Genomic DNA, 21,319 nt, shown 5'->3' with positions numbered 1-21,319 from the left:
GTATTCTTCATACTTTTTAGGTGAATCATTTTGTATAAATAGTAGTTTATTTTATACAACTGACTTGTTATAATAATTTCATACTACTAGTATTAGTAATATTGATAATGAAAACGCGGAAAAAAGACAAATACGATATTTACGAACACTTTCATAATAATTCGGTGTACTATTTTCAAACATGACATTTTCAATCAAGATAACACGTTTATACTTTTTTTCATGTACGTACTTTCGTTTATAAGTAAAGTGGTTATAATTGCCACCCCACCCAATACGTCTACGAAAAGACGACTTCTAATTTCCATAGCTTTCCTTATCTTCACACAGATTTCAACTCAGTCAAAATATTTCAACCAATTTCGACATGAATTCCTTATCTATTACCTTATCGCTACTTAATTAAATTAATCAAATTAATTAAATTTGTCTGAACGCTTGTAAGTGATTCTGTGCCGGCAACGTCCTTCGCAATGCTAACAGTCGATGAGGCGTTTTCAGTTTGTTTTGATGTACATTCTGCGTTAAATTACGAATTGTTTTTCGCACGTGATTTTTTTGTAAAGGTTTACAGAAGGGTCTGTCAGCCGGCGGCGGGATAATGTCAAACTATATGAAACCGTCATCTGCGTAACATACGAATTGACGTGGAGTAAATTATAGTGTGAACAGAACAAGTACACTTTAACGCTTTAGAAAAACACCTTTTGATAGGTTCTTTTAAAACAAGGCTAAGTCAGTTTCATGATGGGCCAATTATCGATAACTTTGGTGAGATAGGTCACCAACTAAGGTAAATGACTTAAGCTTGAACTTAACTTTCATAATGATTCTCTTAAGAAGTACAATGCCATTGATTTTCAATAACATTTTACGTGGATATATCAAATCCAAAACAATTATTGTTGTTACATAGCTTACTGGTGTTGCAGTCTTTTACATCCTATATACAATTAGGCCTACATCTGTTTCTTAAAAATATACAAGGTACATAAAGCGTCCAACATTAATTATGAAATCAAATGCGTAGCCATCATGATTTTGTTTAATTTAAATCCAATATTGTTCATCTAAATAATTTAATTAAAAACTGTGTTTTTACACTGTTTAATTGTGAATAATTAATGTTGTTAAATTGCCATGATACTGCCATTTTTCAAGATTGTTTCGCCACTTCTGAAATGGCTTTAAAGGCCTGTGTAGGAGTACGCTATAGGCCTACAGTACTCGTTGTTTTAAAAATAATTAAATGTAGGCCTATATATCGTCTACGTCGTCTTTGATACATTAAAAATGTATACTATTTTCGTGGTATTGGTAAATCTTTAATTTCACGCGAACCAATTAGCCTACATCAAACAATACGTCAAAACAATAATATGCCAATTTCATTAGAATCTCCCCATGACGAACGCTGGGAGCTTGATTTGTGGTTAATACTACATATCGGCTTAGGGCTGAACGAAATTAATCACGGCAGGACTAGACAAACGGACCGTAAAACAAGTACTTATTAGTCGGGACGGCCAGGCAGGTCAACCTCCGCCAGACCAACGTTAAACGTATACGAAACCAGTGAATTATATCGTGATCGAATCGCTAGGGCAACCAGTGGAGTTTCTAAACATACTAAATTTAAGAACAACTAAATTCAGATAGCAAAAACATAAGCGAGATACGTTCATGGGAAATCGTACCCTAAAATAACACGCTGCTGACACGGTGGTCTTGTAATTATGTTCCAGCAATCAACTTCATCTCGTCCGAATCGTGTTCTCTTTATCATGAACGTTTAGGCTAGAGTGATTAAAATGAAAGATTGACTTGTCATGGATAAACGGTATACACAGGTCTGTTAACCACAGTTGTATTTACATAGGCTGAAACATATATAAAGCCCTATCCATTTGGAATCACATACAATGTAGGCCTTCGTGTATACAACCGTATGGTTTGTGTTATACCAACATTATGACTCATCGAGTAATGTAAATAAGTTATGGAGTTGCATAAGTAATAAAAAAATAATGTTTTATACATTATTTATGGTTTTGTACTAATTATGAATTATTGAACAATACAATAAAATCTAGTTGATATAGGCCTTGTATAAGTTATATTAATAATTTAAGGACGAAAGGGGAGAAAAAAACTAACAATATTGATATAAAATACACATGTTTTGGATGGTCCTAAACCTTTCCTTCGGGACACCACCTATTAGGGGACACTTTTCTGTGTAACGAACAAGAGAAAATATGTTTTAACACTGCAAACGTTTATTCAAGAGAAACTCCTATTATTATGAAAAGGGGAAACTGTGTTGGGTCCCCGGGTGTCCATTTGAAGGGTTCAGATCTACTGTAATGGACTCGTGTCGTGCGCGCCATTATTAGGAACACTATATTATTTATTCTGTTTATAAAAACAATGTATCGAATATTAAAATCGTGAACGTTCAAACGGAGTTCGCATCGCAAAAAGTTTCTATAAACTTTCGTCGTACAGAAGGGGCACTGTACACTATGGTTAATTAATAATATGCGGACAGTCTTTATGTAATTACACATGTTTACCACCACACACATACAACGCACCTTTTCCCTCTACCGCAGGTGAATCGGTCAATCATCGGCCGCTTATAGTGTTGGGTTAATGGAGAATACTGTAAACAAACCTTTGTGGGACAGAGGGCTATTAATGATTAACGTTATTGGTACGTGTTGCTAGTATTTTTTATGTATAAAATCTGACCACATGTGTAGATCAGTTCGTACAATTCAATAATATTCGGCGAAGGTGAGAAAAGGGAATTTCCAGCGGGCCTGCCCCTCCTAAACACACAATGCAAAATATTGGCCTAACGGATTCAGTTTAGCATTTCTTTCTACAACTGTTAAGAACAAAACTTAAAATGGTTGACACGTCCACTTGGATAGTTTATTAACGTACTATCTAATTTCCTACCATGAGGGATATACAGTTGTAGTATTATACTTTTCGTATCTAAGACAGGACCGCAATGTAAAACAGTTTTTTCTTTTTACCTGATTGTGAAATCTTGGATAAATATGTTATTAAATAAATTAAGAAGTCCTAGGCACGGCCTACTATTTGCCAATATCTCCCGTATCGGAACCTTCATGTACAGTACAGTACCGTATTCGTGGCTACTGTACTGAACCTTTCAGAAAAAAAGACAGACTCTTTGCGGTATACGTAGTATCGTACTATTTCAACATGCGTTTACATGTATAATAGACATTCACAACGTGATTATGTATTGTATATAGCCCTAGTAAGCACCAATGTATAAGAATTAGGGACAGACAGTATACTAACAGTAAGGAATCATGAGTCTAAAAACACGATATATTAATACAAGAAAAGCCCTTAAACACATAATTTTGATTAAAGAGTACAGTAGTTTTGGCAAAACGGTTTTAAATGTCGTTATATACTTAATAGAGTACGTATTAAATGATCTAGGTATCGATACAAAACAATTCTTACTTTTAATTTGACATGGTTGAAACAAATATTAGTTAGTATACTGCTTTATATACTAATTTTACCAATGACGTGTCAAACATTGTGTTATATTGGAAATGGATAATAACCAAAATAATACGAACGTTTAATGAACAAAATAATAACTGTGAAAATACAGGAATAGTTTGTGGACATCGATAAACTCATCTCATATAGTCTATTAGAAACGAGATTAATTTCATCTACTTGCCAAAATATTAACGCAAGACTACTACGGTATAATTACATTTATTAATACCAAGAATAGTAATTCATTGGCATGACTATTAATGGGAGTTTTAATACGTTAATATGTGTGGCATCAATCATCTCTATGATAGACGGCGGCCGTAAAATAATTACCGCACCATACCGCGTTGTTCTTAATAATTAACACTCACTGGCGTATGTTGTGTTGTACGCATGGTGACTGTAAACACTATGTGTATTTCTCACGAGTGTGGGAACGAGGGAAGGTCGATTGAGTAGGAGAAATACTGCGAATAACAAGGGATTTTTGGGGAAAAAGGAGGATAATTGGATATATAACACACAAGTCTAAAAATAATTGGGTTTTAAATGAAATGAAACGAGGAATAGACATGTTGAACAGCGGTCTCTTAAATGTTAAGACGGATGGAAAAAGCTCCAATCAGTGGATGATGATAGAGAGACGGTAACTTCTCTGAAAGCAGAAGATTTCGGGTTCGAATCTCATTTGTGGGGACTTTTTCTTATTCTGACAACACATACTTTCCTCATTTTCACCGTTTATAAGTTAATTAATTTTCAATATATCACGACACTGGGTGTTCAAAGGTTATCCAGAGGCCTATAAATGATAATTATAATTTATATAAACATGAATATTACTTACCAGTTTCGAACATTAACTTAGAATGTGTCGATGGACCGTTTGACATCATCGATCACTGAATGAATTTAGTCTATAATAAATCACAAATAAACAAAATCGACTTGGTCCTTATACAACATTTATGGTCATCAGTTGGTCCAAAATAGCGAGAATCTGACGTTAAGTCCACAAGTGAAAAATGATAGGTTTTCCTCCTTGCTATCTACACTGCTGCGAATTGTATGTTGTAGATAGGAATAAATATCGTGCTTAACTCTATCTATTAAGCCTGGTAGAGAATTGTATTATCCTCCGATGATTTGTCAGTGAAAGATCAGCATTTATACCTACAATTTAAATCCAAGTAACCATAGAAACAAAGCAAAGAACGCACTTAATACTCGAGAATCTTGCAAGCCTCTAAGCTTATCATGCTAGGCCTAAGAACGAAGACTAGTTCAGCTATACTATCCTTGACGTTCGCCGTGCCAGCTCCGGTCGTGCACTGCTAGATTCCTGATCACTTAGCCGATTTTAATCGTATCGTCTGAAACGGCCTGTCACTCGATACTACAATTCAATGAAATGGACTAGTTTTAGCTGAGAATTAATCACATGTGCTGAGAGCTTTTCCTTCACTACGTTGCACATTCAATAACAACTAAACGGGCGCTATTTCATATATCATGTGTTATTATATTCTTCGGTCAATTGGAAGCGTCTATTATTAAATAGGGGGATTATTAATCAAGCACGTACAAACTATGAACATATACAATTCCAATTACAACCAGAACTCATTACAAATATGTTTTCAACATGGTATATATACCTAAATACATGTTACTGTATATATTTTCATGCATAGATGATTAAATTACATGTCACAATGAATTCAAATATTACAATTTTCACCGATAAAAATTATGGACTAATCTACATTAACAGTGGTTCTGTTTTGATACATATTATACATTAATGAAAATTCATTCGGAACACTTGCCTTTACGTTTAATTGACAACGTAATCAATTACTCCTAGGCAGTGTAGGTAATTACTTTGTTGTTTTTTTTTTAACATTTAAGGGTCCAATTATTTGTTCAGTTCTAATACGTTCGTCCATTTGAACCAGCTGCCAGTCTGAGATTCTATCCGAAAATCGGAAATTAGCTCTCCGTAAGATTTATCATCGAAATTGTTCACCTTATTGAATAATTCTCATTTCGATTTACAAACTAAAGAAACTAATTTTCGTGGACATCGAGTAGAGTATTGATATCGAATAGATGACAATCATAACGCAAATTGAGATACACGTAGCGCATGCGCGAAATAAACTAATTAACTACGGCTTATTGACTAAGAATCAAATAATCAATTTTTAAATTAACTCAGGAGGATATTTAATTGAAAGTAACATAAAAGCAGCGATATGTCTCCAGTTACTAAATTGAGCATAGAATATTATATTTTTAGAATAAGGAATTATTAATTACTGGGTGTAAACATTCATAACACTAGTTTAATTAATTAATTATTTCATTTATTGATTAAATATATTCAAACAAATTAACTTTAGGCCTACTCTTTAGAATTTCGTAATTTAAACCGTCAGTAAACTACAGAGAAACATCACACTATAGAGGGGGTACTTGCAATTAAAAGGAACCTAGCTTATTCCAGTATTTACATGTGTGGCCTATAATTATAATTGTACTGTATTGTATTGTAAATGCTGTAGCCCTATACATGGCTGCAGTCGCGTGCTCAAGTTAGTGTTTACCGACCGACCGACCAACCGACCGACATAGTGAGCTGTAGAGTCACGTTGCACGCGACCACGCGACTAAAAATCCTGGGTAAACGTCTTTAAATCGCGTATACCTTAGTTCATGTAGCACCAACGTTAAGCCAAAAATTTCACTAACTACAGTAGGCCTAAATCATTTTAGTAGTTGAGTTCCTTTTTCTTTACCAAATATATATTTTTTTATTCAAGGGACAGTAACACAAGAAACAATAAGCAATGTAATATGGATTTCATAAGAAGTAATTTGCACTGAGGAATGGTTAGTGCACCCGAAAGCTCTGCAGGACTATTTTTCGGGCTGTAGGCCTACTTTTTTTTATTTTAGTTTTGCTTATGTTATTTGTATCGCCATTGAGATCCACCCATGACAAAATTGTCATTTTTTTAGTAACTTTACTAAATGTTCTGCACTGTATCAGACAAAGGACACAATTTATTCAGTTTCGAGACAAATTATAAGATACAGTTCACAGCGTGAATTACACATAGTGTATCATTTTAAAGTTAGGAATATAGTGTCACATATGACACTGTTATGTGAAAGCATGTAAGGCAGAGGTGTACTAGGTGTAAGTTTAATATAATTTGACATTTTGAATAATATCTGAAATCCGTATGATTGCCAATTGACATTTATATTAGCTAAACATATTACGGAATATCATTGGATATTAAGACAAGTCTTAATTAACCTTTTAAGTTAATTTGGTTTATTAAAAAATGTAGTTATTACTTATTGGACTGTCATTTATTTTGATGATTTTAATATCGAGGCGTAGAAACAAACTGACACCTCTCATAGAAATTTGACAGAAAATATTTTTTAATATTTGTCTCGTTTCAAATCCATCTATTTTCATGAATACTGTAAAGTTTTAATTTCCTTATGAGAAATTTAATTAGAAAATAGTCTAACAATCCAGTCGCTTTGCGGTAGTTCTACTGGCACTTTATCTTACAAAGTCGTTGCAATTAGGCAGATGACGTCATTATGTCAATCATTTATCGCCATATCATAGATTTAATAAATAACTGAATTAGAAAGGGAATGTGTCCTATTCTTTTGATTTGATTTTTACGACAGATATCACAAGGACATCGCTCGATATTAAAAAAGAACACAGAATTTAATAACCAACCCGACAGTCTCATCTGAAGAGTCCAGTGCAATCATCGTAATTAAGTTACTAATATTACGTGCGTACTCTTCCTAATAAAGATATTGGTATAGATAACTTTATAATATGAAATTTGCTTATTATTATCCTTTCCGTCGTTTTCATTAAAACTTTACAAAAATGATATTAATGATTGATATGAATTGGCATTCTTATAAATTATTTGTCATTTCATTTTTAATATCATCATCATCTTTAACAGATGAAATTACGTTATAAAACCATCACTGCACATATATGCTTAATTTAACGTAAACATAAGGGACAATAGACAGTTTTTAGTAATGAAAAGAGACGAGGGAAGTAATATTAAGTCAAAATAATGACACAGTTATACAACATATGCTCTTTTCTCCATCAGTGCATCAATAGGTTTAACTTGTTTTGCGTTCAAACGACCGATTAATAACGAGTTCTCGTTTTGGGACGGTAAGAAAGGAGACCACACTTTATATAAAAAATATTAATCTGCCCATGCGCAAATGCCCAGTTAAATCGTACGCACTGCATCCGGGACCATAATTGATCATTTAACGTCATTTTTGTACCATTTGAAAGCTCGACAATCCCCCATATGATGTTGTTAACTTCGGATGTACCTCTAATACCAATCTGAGTTATCTCGGAGTTAACGACATAGAGGATAGTGTGAACACAACTTATGCCAAAACAAACATGAAACTAAAACTCCTGGTCACACTCCATCGTAGTGAAATTATGTTTATACATAATTTTTATAATTAATTTTTTTTTTGTTACGTGGTTTTGTCCCGTTTTTTCACCATCTGTTAAAACATTGCGTTACAAGACATTGTACATATAAATTATGAAATTTAATTTAATTGTTAATATCAACTTGAACAGCATAAACAACATAATAGTCCATGGGCCAGACATTTTTTCGGTATCAAATTGGTGGCAAATGCTACCATACATTTTTGGAAAGCTTAATATGTCTACTTTTCAGAAATCCATGATAGCAATGTCAATTGTACAGCTTAATAGTCAATTTTTAGGATTATATAACACCGCCTACGGAAAATATGCAGCACAAAATTTTGGGGTAGGGGGTAACATTTTTGCTAATAACTTGGGATTGAGTGAACATATTTGCATTTTCTTTTTGTCAGTATGTAGTGTATAGACTGCGTAAGCATAATATATTTTTATAAGTAAATCTAACAATTATTGACGCCATTAGAGGTCAGAAGGTCATTGAACTTTAATAAAAAATGAATTTTTTTCTAATATTAACTTAAAACTTTCAGTTTTTAACAAAAAAAAAAAATAGATGTTATGCAAACTGATGTTTTCATGAACATATAGACCCAATAAACAAGAAAATTGAAGTTAAAGAATAACAAAATATGAATATACTGTGTATTATGAAGAAATTTGTTGTTTTTAGTAATTTGTAATCGTTTACAATTATGGGGTAGGGGGTAACATTTTTGCGAATAATTTACAATTTAGTTAACAGATTTGCATTTTCTTGCTATCAATATGTAGTGTATAGATTGCCTAATTGTAATACACTTTTTAAAAATGAATCCCGCATTTATTGACATCTTTAGAGGTCAGAGGTCACTGACCTTTAATCAAAAATGCAATTTCTTCTAAATTAGCTTATAAATTTCAATTTTAAACACAAAAATACAAGAAATCTTATGCAAACTAATTTTTTCTTAAACCTATAGACACAATAAATAAGAAAATTGAATTTAACATTTTTTCAAAATTGAATATGCTGTGCATTATAAAGAAACTTGTTCGTCATTAGTAATCTTTGACAATAATGGGGTAGGGGGTAACATTTTTGCTAATAACTTGGGATTGAGTGAACATATTTGCATTTTCTTGGTATCAGTATGTAGTGTATAGACTGCTTAAGCGTAATATATTTTTCTAAGTTAATCCAACAAATATTGACGACATTAGAGGTCAGAAGGTCATTGAACTTTAATTAATAAAAAACGATTTTTTTTCTAATATTAACTTATAACTTTCAGTTTTTAATCAAAAAAATACAATAGATATTATGCAAACAGATATTTTCATGAACATATAGACCCAATAAACAAGAAAATTGAAATTAAAGAATAACAAAAAATGAATATGCTATGTATTATGAAGAAATTTGTTCGTGTTCAGTAATTTGTAATCGTTTACAATTATGGGGTAGGGGGTAACATGTTTGCGAATAACTTACAATTTAGTTAACAGATTTGCATTTTCTTGCTATCAGTATGTAGTGTATAGATTGCCTAATTGTAATATACTTTTAAAAAATGAATCCAACATTTATTGACATCTTTAGAGGTCAAAGGTCAATCACCTTCAATCAAAAATGCAATTTCTTCTAAAATAACTTATACATTTCAATTTTAAACACAAACTTATAAGAGATCTTATGTTTATGTTTTCATAAACATATAGACAAGAAATTAAAATTAAACAAACAAATATTCTATGAATTTATGAAGACATTTTGTCCGTTAATAATACTTTGTTATTAACAATTATAGGGTAAGGGGTAACATTTTTTCTAATAACTTTGTATTTAGTGATCAAATTTGCTTTTTTTTGTATTAATATGTACTGTGTAGGTTGGCTAATTGTTATATTCATGTTGACAAAATAAAACGTAACATATTAACATCATTGTAGGTCAAAGGGTCATTGAACATTAACAAAATATACAATTTCGTCAAAATTTAACATGAATAAAGTTTCAATTTTAAACAAAAAAATACCAGAAATCTATTACAAACTGGTGTTTTTTTTAAACCTATACAGACAATGTACAAATACAAATTGAAGTTACAGATTAAACACAAATAAACATGTATAGGCCCTAACAATATGAAGAATTTTGACCGTATTAGTAATTTGTAATCCTTAAAAATGATGGGGTAAGGGGTAACATTTTTGCTAATAACTTTGAATTTATTAAACATATTTTGCATTTCTTGGTAACAATAAGTAGGGTACTGTATAAACTGTTTAATTAAAAATTGTTATATCAAAAAATTATGCAACATTTTGATCTCAAATAATATTACCAATAGTGGCTGTGTAGTTTTATTTAAAGCCTGTAGACAAATTGAAAAATTGTAGTATTTAGTGTTGTTGTGGGGTACAAAATAACATTATGCATGACTTGTTGGAGGGTATACATTATTTTATTTATTGAAAAAAAAAATTAATGATTTTGTTTTAATATGAGGATATAGAGCTTTATAAAAACATTTATTTCATCGTAAAATTACAGGATGGATAAACTATTTTATAATTTATCGTGAAGAATTGGCACTAGGCCAGGATTAAACCCCGGACCTTGGGATTGGAAGGCAAGCACGTTAACCACCAAGCTAATGTACAGCTCCACTACTTTTGATAGGGTATTTGGTTATTTTCACGCTGCTGCTCTAGTTTTTAGGCTATACTGTGTAAATTGTTATTATTTTACATTTTGTACTTTAAATGAATTAATCGACTTATATAGTAATTTTAAAAATGACACTAGGGCCTACCAATTAAATTTGTATTTAAAAGATATTCTTTTCTATAAATGTTCATCTGACAATTTCCTGTATCTTGGTTTACAAAAATGAACTCATTATACAATACAATAGGTAAATGTTTCAGATCTGCATATCAGCTGCAGTTTAGCAATTCACACTTTCTAGGAATTAATTCTATTATATTACATCGTCAAATTCCAGTGGAGCCTACATCATTTAAAACAACTGGGTATATATGGAAATCTTAAAAAGACATGATTTTGTTATCGCAAAATGAAGTATGATCTTGTACAATGTTCCTTGACATTTTGGAATGTGATACTTTGCAAGTTTCCCGATTTTGATCAATGTTACCGCTAATATCTTTTAAAATGTTATGGAAAAAGCTGACAAAAATACTAGAACCAAGTACTCTGGTACAGCACGTTATAGTCTTCAGTCTGTATTCTCTAGAGATGTGAAGGGCATCCAACAATGGATAGAAACACTATTTGGCTCAGTGGCGTCTGTTATCAATGAAGAAAATGTAAAGTATACATGACAGTCTCTTCTGAAGATACCAGAAATGATTTTTCCTTCCTGTGTAAATTGCATTGACTGGATCTTCTCACCTAACTTTAGGTGGTTGTGTCAGAGTTATCCTCCAATATAATTCAAACTGAGATATGAAAACAGAGAGATACCCAGTTCTTCCAAACGTATGTGGAAGCGCCACCGGTCTCTGAGGCTGTAGTGTAAATTTCCTAGTAAGTGTGAATTGCTGAACTGCAGCTAATATAAAAATCTAAAAAATTGACATATTAATGAGTTTGAATAAACTAACTGTTTTCTTTAAATCAAGATGAAGGAAAATGTTATTGTCCTGTAATATTACAATACCATAACAGTTTTGTTTTAAAAAAAGAAGAAGAAAACTACCTAATTTGCATTTGCAGACGAGATGAACATTTATAACCTTATAATATCTTATCATTTACAGATCAATTACAGATATAATTGGTAATCTAAACAATTGTCATTTCTATGATTACTATAGACAATTGAATGTTTGGAATATGTAAATTATAAAAAACAATTTACAACACAGAAGCTGGATATGTTTATTATTATCAATATGTAATAACAATAAAACATCAACGATATTTTTAATTAATAATAAATCAAATAATGTATACCCTCCAAAAAGTCATGTTATTTCGTAACCTATAACAATACTAAACGGTGAATATTTTTCTATAGGTTTAATAAAATAAAAACCACATAAATCTATTGGTAATAACAATTTGATAATGTTTTAATATTATAGCAATTAAACAGTTGATATACTAATTATTGGTACCAAGAAAGGCAAAATCTGTTCACTAAATTCAAAGTTATTAGCAAAAATGTTACCCCTTACCCCATAATTTTGAATAATTACAAATTACTAATACGGTCACAATGCTTAATATTATTACTGTACACATGTTTATTTGTTTTTAATCTTTAACTTCAATTTCTTGTCCATTGTCTTTATAGGTTTAAAAAAAGTTTGTATTAGATTTGTTGTATTTTTGCGTTAAATATTGAAACTATATTAATGTAAATTTGGACGAAATTGCATTTTTTAAATGTTCAATGACCATTTGACCTAAGAAGATGTCAATATATGTTACATTTTATTTTTTTCAAAATGAATATAACAATTAAGCAACCTAAACAGTACATATTAATACCAAAAAAAATGCAAATGTGATCACTAAATACAAAGTTATTAGGAAAAATGTAACCCCTTACCCTATAATTGTTATTAAGAAATTACTATTAACAGACAGAATGTCCTCATAAATTCACAGAATATTTGTTTGTTTAACTTCAATTTTCTTGTTCATTGTGTCTATAGGTTTGGGAAAACATTAACATAAGATCTCTATATATTTTTGTGTTTAAAATTGAAATTTATAAGTTAATTTAGAAGAAATTGCATTTTTGATTAAAGGTCATTGACCTTTGACCTCTAAAAGTCATCAATAGATGTTGGATTCATTTTTTGAAAGTATATTACAATAAAGAAATCCATACACTACATAATGATAACAAGAAAATGTAAATCTGTTAACTAAATCTTAAGTTATTTGCAAAAATTTCCTCCCTACCCCATAATTGTCACAAATTACTAATGACGAACAAGTTTCTTTATAATGAACAGCATATTCATTTTTGAAAAAATGTTAACTTCAATTTTCTTATTTATTGTGTCTATAGGTTTAAGAAAACATTAGTTTGCATAAGATTTCTTGTATTTTTGTGTTTAAAATTGAAATTCATAGGCTATTTTAGAAGAAATTGCATTTTTGATTAAAGGTCAGTGACCTTTTGACCTCTAAAGATGTCAATAAATGCGGGATTCATTTTTAAAAAGTATATTGCAATTAGGCAATCTATACACTACATACTGATAGCAAGAAAATGCAAATCTGTTAACTAAATTGTAAATTATTCGCAAAAATGTTACCCCCTACCCCATAATTGTAAACGATTACAAATTACTAAAAACAACAAATTTCTTCATAATACACAGTATATTCATATTTTGTTAATCTTTAACTTCAATTTTCTTGTTTATTGGGTCTATATGTTCATGAAAACATCAGTTTGCATAACATCTATTGTATTTTTTTTGTTAAAAACTGAAAGTTATAAGTTAATATTAGAAAAAAATTCATTTTTTATTAAAGTTCAATGACCTTCTGACCTCTAATGGCGTCAATAATTGTTGGATTTTCTTATAAAAATATATTATGCTCAAGCAGTCTATACACTACATACTGACACAAAGAAAATGAAAATATGTTCACTCAATCCCAAGTTATTAGCAAAAATGTTACCCCCTACCCCAAAATTTTGTGTTGCATATTTTCCGTAGGCGGTGTTATATAATCCTAAAAAATGACTATTAAGCTGTACAATTGGCATTGCTATCATGGATTTCTGAAAAGTAGACATATTAAGCTTTCCAAAAATGTATGGTAGCATTTGCCACCAATTTGATACTGCTTTCGCAAAAAACTGGACCTGGCCCATGGACTATAAGGTGCAGGAGACAATGTTCGTACTGAAATGTTTAGTTATCAAATATTAATTATTATTTTTATCTTCCTGTTTTGGATATGTTATCTTTCATCTTTGAAATTCATCGTCTAAAACCACGTGCAACAGTTCGCTGTCAGCAGACATGAGTATTTAATTACCCAAGAGACAAGATATCGATAATTCAATTATTTCAATTATCAATTAAAATAAACAAAATGGTTAAACAATAATATCTTTACGAAATGAAAATCAGATAAAGTTTTGTATGGTGGAGATTTTGATCATCAACAGATGATTGCGTCACACCAAGTTCAAGAATATTTTATTGTTTGTTGACCTTTTCGTGGGGAAAAAAATCAACGTTTTATATTTGATATTCATAATGATATTCAAAATATTGATTCATTTTACTTGTCTAAATATTTTTTTCAGAATTTTCAAACCTATATACTCATTAGGTAAAAAGACTGAATACACGGTATTGCCAAAAGGTCTGTCTACACTATCAAACTAGTTTGACAACAAAAAATGTGCCCAAATATGGTATTGATATGCTTAAATATGGTAGTGATGTCTATATATGGGAACATCACATTTATTTGTCACATAAAGTTTGACAGTGTAGACAGAGCTTAAGTAATATATTTTGGTAATCAGCTGGTAACTATACACTATCCCATGTGTTTGCTTTTAAGATATGTTTACATTTATGATTGTAAATGTTCATCTGGGTTGTAATGTTAACTAAATATAGAAATTTCTTTTTATCAACCAATGAAATTAGGTTGAAAATACCTTCTTGACCGTTTCGTTGTTACTTTTACGAACAGCGTCTTAAGAAGAATGACATGAAAGGAAAAATAAAACGGTCAAGAAAGTATCATTTCGTATTTTACCATTAGTTTGATAAAAAGAAATGTTTAAACAAGTATACATTTACAGTAATTTACTTAACAACATCTTTATACAGGACTACACAATCAGGTAAAATAAAACCTGTTTGCATTGTGGACCTGTCTTGAATACAAAACAATCAGGGCAAAAAACCAGTTTAGCCTTGTGGACAAAAGGGATCTGTATCTAGCTTTGAATGAAGCAATTGTTGGGGAATATTTAATTTCAGTTCCTTTTATATTCAGTAATATTATATTAACAATATCACGCGACACGAGACAGACGCGTTTGAGGTTATTTGAGTTTGATAACATGACGAATATTTTATCAGTCTCAAATAATGATAAGAGACATACAATTATATTAATAAGTGATATCATTATAAAGTGTTGTCGATGTTCCCACTATATTTATCAAACAGACGATTGGAATGGTACAAATTAATGTTTTGCAGCGTACAAATTGGTAGGCACTGTGTTTATCATTTTTCGCATATGTGACTTAAACACGTGTCCTTAATGACGTTATTATTGTTAAGAGGCTTTGACCAAAGAATTTAATTAAGGAAATTAATAATATAAATAATGTTGTTTATTTTTAGGTCTAGGAAAACGTGAATGCTGAACATGATCATTCTGTGAGATAATTGGTCCAACACGCAGCTTGTACAAACCAGTCTGAGGTTATTGACTATAAGTTTATAAAGGTTCATAATAATGACTAAATTAGTTTTTACACAACATAACTTTATCACATTTAAATGAGAAGAAAATGTAAACAATAATTAATTAATTTAGTCAACCTATTGTTGTCGAATTTAGGTGAATTGATTAAATGTATCTGCTTGTTTGAGCGTACGTCGAACGCATGATTGACGTCAATATTAATACCTGTACACACGTATTTTTAAGCGCTTTTCGTTCAGCAAAAGACACGATGGAAATTAAGACCCAGTTTTTGTGACCTCGGAGTGAACAAAAAATAGGCCTATATATGTTTCAATTTAAAATAATAAAACAAAATAAACCCCACTTCATCAACAAAAAGGTACAGTAAAATATCTAGTTTCATAAGAACTGTATAATATTTTTTAACAGTTAAGTACATGACTCATTGTATGAATTTAAACAATAAATGATTACGAAATAAAAACAAATCAAAAGGAGAAAATGTATTTATTTCATATACATGTCAGTATATGAACGAGACGGCGATGTTGGAGGGTTTTATTTCATTTCATTATTTATTCGGTCTATTTCAGTATTGGCTTATACATAACAAAAAACTGAAATTGGGGAGACCAGGGTCAACCTAAGTGAACTTAATCACTGTCTGAGCCGGTTGACCCATCATCATTATTATCAAGACAGTAGTTGTGTGAATCTCCTTCCCGTTCGGGAAAAAAATCAATAAATTATAACCACAGAAGGTCGTAAAATGGCGTAATTTAGTAATTATTCAAGTGGAACCACCTCCCCCGGTTCTACGAGAGGTTTTTAATTAGAGGGAGACTAAACATTATGGTGTGTGCCGAACAAAACTGTGCTAGGCCTAAGCAAATCAAAATTCTTTCAATTCAGAAATCAACAATCATAGCCAGAAGCTACCCGTAATTAGGACAATTTACATTTTATACAATAAGCTCCATGCTTCACTAATTATACAGTTATTTATATCGAAAGGGCAAAACCATGGTAACAGACAATTTTAATTGAAAACGATGACAAAGCCAACCTGACCTGTTTCGATCATTATGTTGATAATAAGTGTTTAGTTTATGTCTAAACGAGGCATTAATACGCCGTTAATTTGACTACTACACTGTCGGTGTGTTGTGTTCTTAGCCCCAAGGTTCCCTGTGAACGTTAATTACCCCGAGCGGGTGCAAACTAATGATCACTATTATAGCTCACCCTTTAATCAATAGCATAACGATTTCGGGAATTAGTTGCACAGGATTATAATAAAGAGCCAATGTCTGCATAAATGAGATAGTATTAGTACAACATTCTATTTTAAATTATATGGCTATAGAATTATTTGCAGATAATTAACGTGCGGTACGACATAAGTTGGAGTTAGGGAGGGGGAATAGCCACACATTATTTTTTATGTTACTACCTGCCTCCTAACTATCACTACTGACCGACCGATTTCGTCCTGTAGGCCTAGACGATGGATACAATTTTTGGCGACACAGTTGTATTCGTACTGTGTATTTTTATACAGTCAACAGATACTTTCTATATTTTTTTCATACAATTTGGTACCGTTAGTATAACAATAATTCAAGATTATGAAGGAGGAAGGGTGTTCAGTGGAAGAGTTCCCTCTAAATCCGTCACTGAAAATAATAACTATTTCTATCACTCTTTTAAGCAATAGTCAACAATAGCAGGCTATCGCATTCAAACAAAAACCCCAACCAACAAGTTATTTCATTGCACATCCTACCTTTACAATATACGATGATTTTCGGTAATAATCGGTCGTTATTATATCCTTAAATACGTGACTAATTAATAATAGGTCTACTGTAATTCCAGGCCTAGCTATCGACCGGTCGCAAACACTCCGCCGTCAACAGCTGGTCTTCAGTGAACTACCTTAGGCCGAAAATGTAAGAAACTTACCTTTCTACTTTTCGAAATCGCCTTATATTCCTATTGTGTAGGCTACAGCGTAATAGTAGTAATGAGGGTTCCAGTGACCTCATCGGAGTAATTAAGTCCCCGAAATGTGAAAACTGTAATGGAAATTTAGCTGTAGGGAATCCACTTAATAGTTAGTCTTGGAAATAATATTAACGACTAATTGAATGTAAATAACAGCTAATTCATAGAGTAAATATTCCTTAGGGATATTACTTCAGTTCGCATTATGGTGGATCGACAAATGTCAATCGAATCGATTAGGTATGTGGATATAATCAAGTTTAGTTTTATATAAATGGTATTGTTAACGGATATTGATAATTCTGATTGATGGCATTGTGAGTGATACAAGGGCGTTTCAAGACCCGTGTGAACACACGTTTCGTATGCGTGTAAAGAGTGTTGTATGAACGCGTCTTATAATAATTTTCCCGATGCTCTGTACTGTATCCACAAAATCTATTATACAGTGTCCCACTCATGTAGCGCATGAATTATGTTAACAAACCGTATTTAGGGTGACTTGGGCCTACATCAGGCGTCAAATTTAATAAGGCCTATTGCCTATCAGTAATGGAAAATCGGCTGTAAAATTTGAGTTCCACAGCGACAAATTACCACGCCTCTTCATAACTTAATTAAAAATATTTGGAATTTAGGATTGAGAGACCACGGAAATGAACGTGGAGAAATAATGTTTGAAAACTTATGGCAACCCGTATTCATTCGGAGACATTTTGTTGGGTACGTCCCAAAAGCGTCCCCTTAAAGGGGCTCTAATTTAATTATAATATTAAGTGTCTTCGTTGAATCTAATCGCAAAAAGAGAATTTTAGTTTTTATTGGAAGTCACGTGTTACAACAAGGAGTCACAAGTTAGATATTATTATTAAAAACACTTTTTAATATACGTCAGTAACGAATGATTTGCACTATTGAAATACAAGTTAATAATAGCACATTTACGTCAAATAGGACGCTAATACATGAACACAATATTTTCAAAATAATTCCATTATTAATATAGAATAAAAGATATCGATTCGTATATTATATTTACAAACATTAAGGTATATGAAGAAACTTAAATCCATAATATAAAATTACAAAATTAAGTCTTATTGATACTCAAGCAACAGACGTTATGGTGACTTTATTAAAATTGTTTATAATTAAATAATTACAGGGAAGCGTACGAGTTTCATTATTTCCTTTCCGTTTATTTTCATTCTTTACTAAATCTTGTATTTATTAATTTAGTTGATTAAGCACAGGCATAGAATATCACAAATTTCATTTTTCGCTTGCATATAGTACACTTTTTCTTTACCATAACAATAATATTTATTTATATATTTTTATTTTATGTCTTTAGGCAATGTGGCCAAGGATTACCAATAGTAAATCAATCAAAATCCCTCTGATACAGGGGCTATTTCGTGAACCAGTTCACCGGGGTAACTCCCTACTCTTCTCGAATAATGAACTGGGTTCTTTAAAGTGCACACATGTTATAACTGTGTACACTGGACCTACGGTTTATAGTCCTTATCCGAGAAGACTATATCATGGTATATAATGGTATCAACCGCATAACCGTTATATCGAATTTGTAAGAAATGATAAGTAGTATACCAGCGTTCTATAAGCACAGTAGGACCTTGGGACACCTTCGGGACCAAACAAAGTTTCCCCTGAATATGTTAAAACATATATCTTTTCTCTCGTTCGTTTCACAGGAGTGTTCCGAATAGGAGTTTCCATAAAGGACATGGTAACGAATTAAGTTATGGTTAAGAATGGTTCAGAAGTTGAGGCAAATGGTGCTAGGTTGATTATTCGAACAACACGTTTTTGGAGTTTTAGTAACCTATCCATGTTTGAAGGATAATCACTGCACCAAATAAGGTTGCAGTAGGCCTATTGTAAATAAGGAAGGATAAGAGAATTGTATAATGTAATTAAAATATGTTGAGGGAAAGTAAACTTCAGTTTATTTATTATTCCTATAGATTTAGATACTTTATTTGCAACATAATATTGGTGCGGTTTCCAACTTAGATGTTCGTTTACAATTATACCTAAGAATAGAGTTTCAGATTTTATAAACAGTAAACGCCTCTGTAGCATAATTAAATGTTTGTAGCAAACGATCTAAAATACAAAATGAAACGGGTAATTTTAGCAGATTATTAACGTCAACACCAAACCTATGTTTCATTTTGCTTGATTGTGACTAGATGTCTAGGCCTGGCCAGGATGTAGAGTACAAACGAATTGTGTTCTTACCATCGAGGGAGACTGGCTACGCGGACCGATAAACCTAAATCGGAAGATCACGCCCTTTTTGCACTGTTAAGATACCATACACGCTTCGAAAAAGAAAATAGTTCAAAATTAAGTTAAAAACGTATCCTGTGATAAAAATTCCGAAGTAACGAAATCAGTAAAGAATGAACCAGGCTGAAAAAGTTAAACTGTCTTAAAGCTCAGGTACAGGCATGAATTTTAAATATAATATATGGTTAATTGTACTTAAATCAAATATTTGTAACAGAAATCAAGACGAAAAAACATGAATTTCCCTTAAATTAAAAAAATTCTTCCATAAAAACCAGGAATACTTTTTTGTCAGTAGTTAGGTAGTTAACCTAATGTAAGAACATGTCTGGTGACTCCCTAGAAGGTGAAAAAAGATGGTGGATATACGGTGGATAATTTTTGCTATAGCATGAAAATAAAAATCTGAAGTTGAATAAAAATACCAGAAATGTAATATACAAGTTATATTACCTATTTTTAGTCATCTAATAACATTTTTTACGACACCGTTTATTTTTCATAGCTTTTTAAAATGCCTCTCTATTTACAAAATTTGTGTACAAAAGAATAGAGATTTTACTGTGTAATTTGAACTATCCCCCCACTGATAAGAAAGTGCTTATTTTCAACAAGCTTGTGTAACACAAATAAAATCCCAAAAATTATGAAACATAGGGAAAACTATAGATCGATAATTATTGGAATGTATGATCAATAGACATTTTTTGCCCGCACCTGACCTTTAAATAAAGCCGTTCCCACCCTTCGTGTCTGTAATAAGGGAATTAGGCCTATAGGACATACGTTCAATTTGCTTTTTAGAAATTTATGGAACTTGAAGAGGAAAATGTTGTCACTTTGGAATCACACCTGTTTACCAGCTAACAATGCCACTCGGTATGTTGCTACAGAACTACGTCACTTTTGGTCCGTTGCCACCTAAGTACGACACTCGGTCTTTTGTCACCTATAACTATATGTCACTCGGCCTGTTGCTACCTAACTACCTCACTCTTAGCCTTTTGCCATACTCGGCCTGTTGCTACCCACGGTAGAGAAATAACTTTATCGATATATTAAAAAACAAAAATAAATCCGAATACATAACTTAATAGGCCTAAGAGTATTTTGAGGTTGAATTGTTACAAAAAAAATAGAAAAGATATTGTATTAAAACAGTATATTATTCGGGTTGTTACAGCGCATATGACACAAGAAATATTTATTAACAGTATTGAAAATATTCAGTCTATTTAAAATATAGTTCAACATTACAAAGAACAAAGCGAAATGGCACGCATTGATTATTTATTTCTTATTTTAGTACCTTTGAAATACAATCAGATCAACTATAAAGTTTATCCTTTAAGCCCGTATGCTATTAAAGCAGCGTTAATGTCGGGTTTTATTATGTCTCCGACCAAATTTGTTTCTACAAATCTTAACTTTCAGTTTAAATTAAAAAGAATATTGGCGTA

At 31.6% G+C, this 21,319-nt stretch overlaps 2 protein-coding genes across 2 annotated transcripts in view; one reads left to right on the top strand and one right to left on the bottom strand.

Annotated features, from left to right (window-relative positions):
• The window catches only part of LOC144836936 (LIM domain transcription factor LMO4-like), a 45,240-nt gene extending 40,180 nt beyond the window's left edge, over positions 1-5,060 (bottom strand). Inside the window, exon 1 of the mRNA XM_078691881.1 lies at positions 4,409-5,060. Coding sequence (XP_078548007.1) covers positions 4,409-4,457 — 49 coding nt within the window. The 5' untranslated portion in view covers positions 4,458-5,060. The remainder of the gene's footprint in view (positions 1-4,408) is intronic.
• Positions 1-21,319, top strand: part of LOC144836908 (melatonin receptor type 1B-B-like) — a 304,056-nt gene that overhangs the window by 168,779 nt on the left and 113,958 nt on the right. The window lies entirely within an intron of this gene.

The sequence above is a fragment of the Antedon bifida genome, chromosome 3, assembly GCF_963402885.1.
Source record: "Antedon bifida chromosome 3, ecAntBifi1.1, whole genome shotgun sequence".
NCBI lineage: Eukaryota > Metazoa > Echinodermata > Crinoidea > Comatulida > Antedonidae > Antedon > Antedon bifida.
Note: the sequence above shows the minus strand (reverse complement) of the source record. Positions and strands in the feature narration are given on the sequence as shown.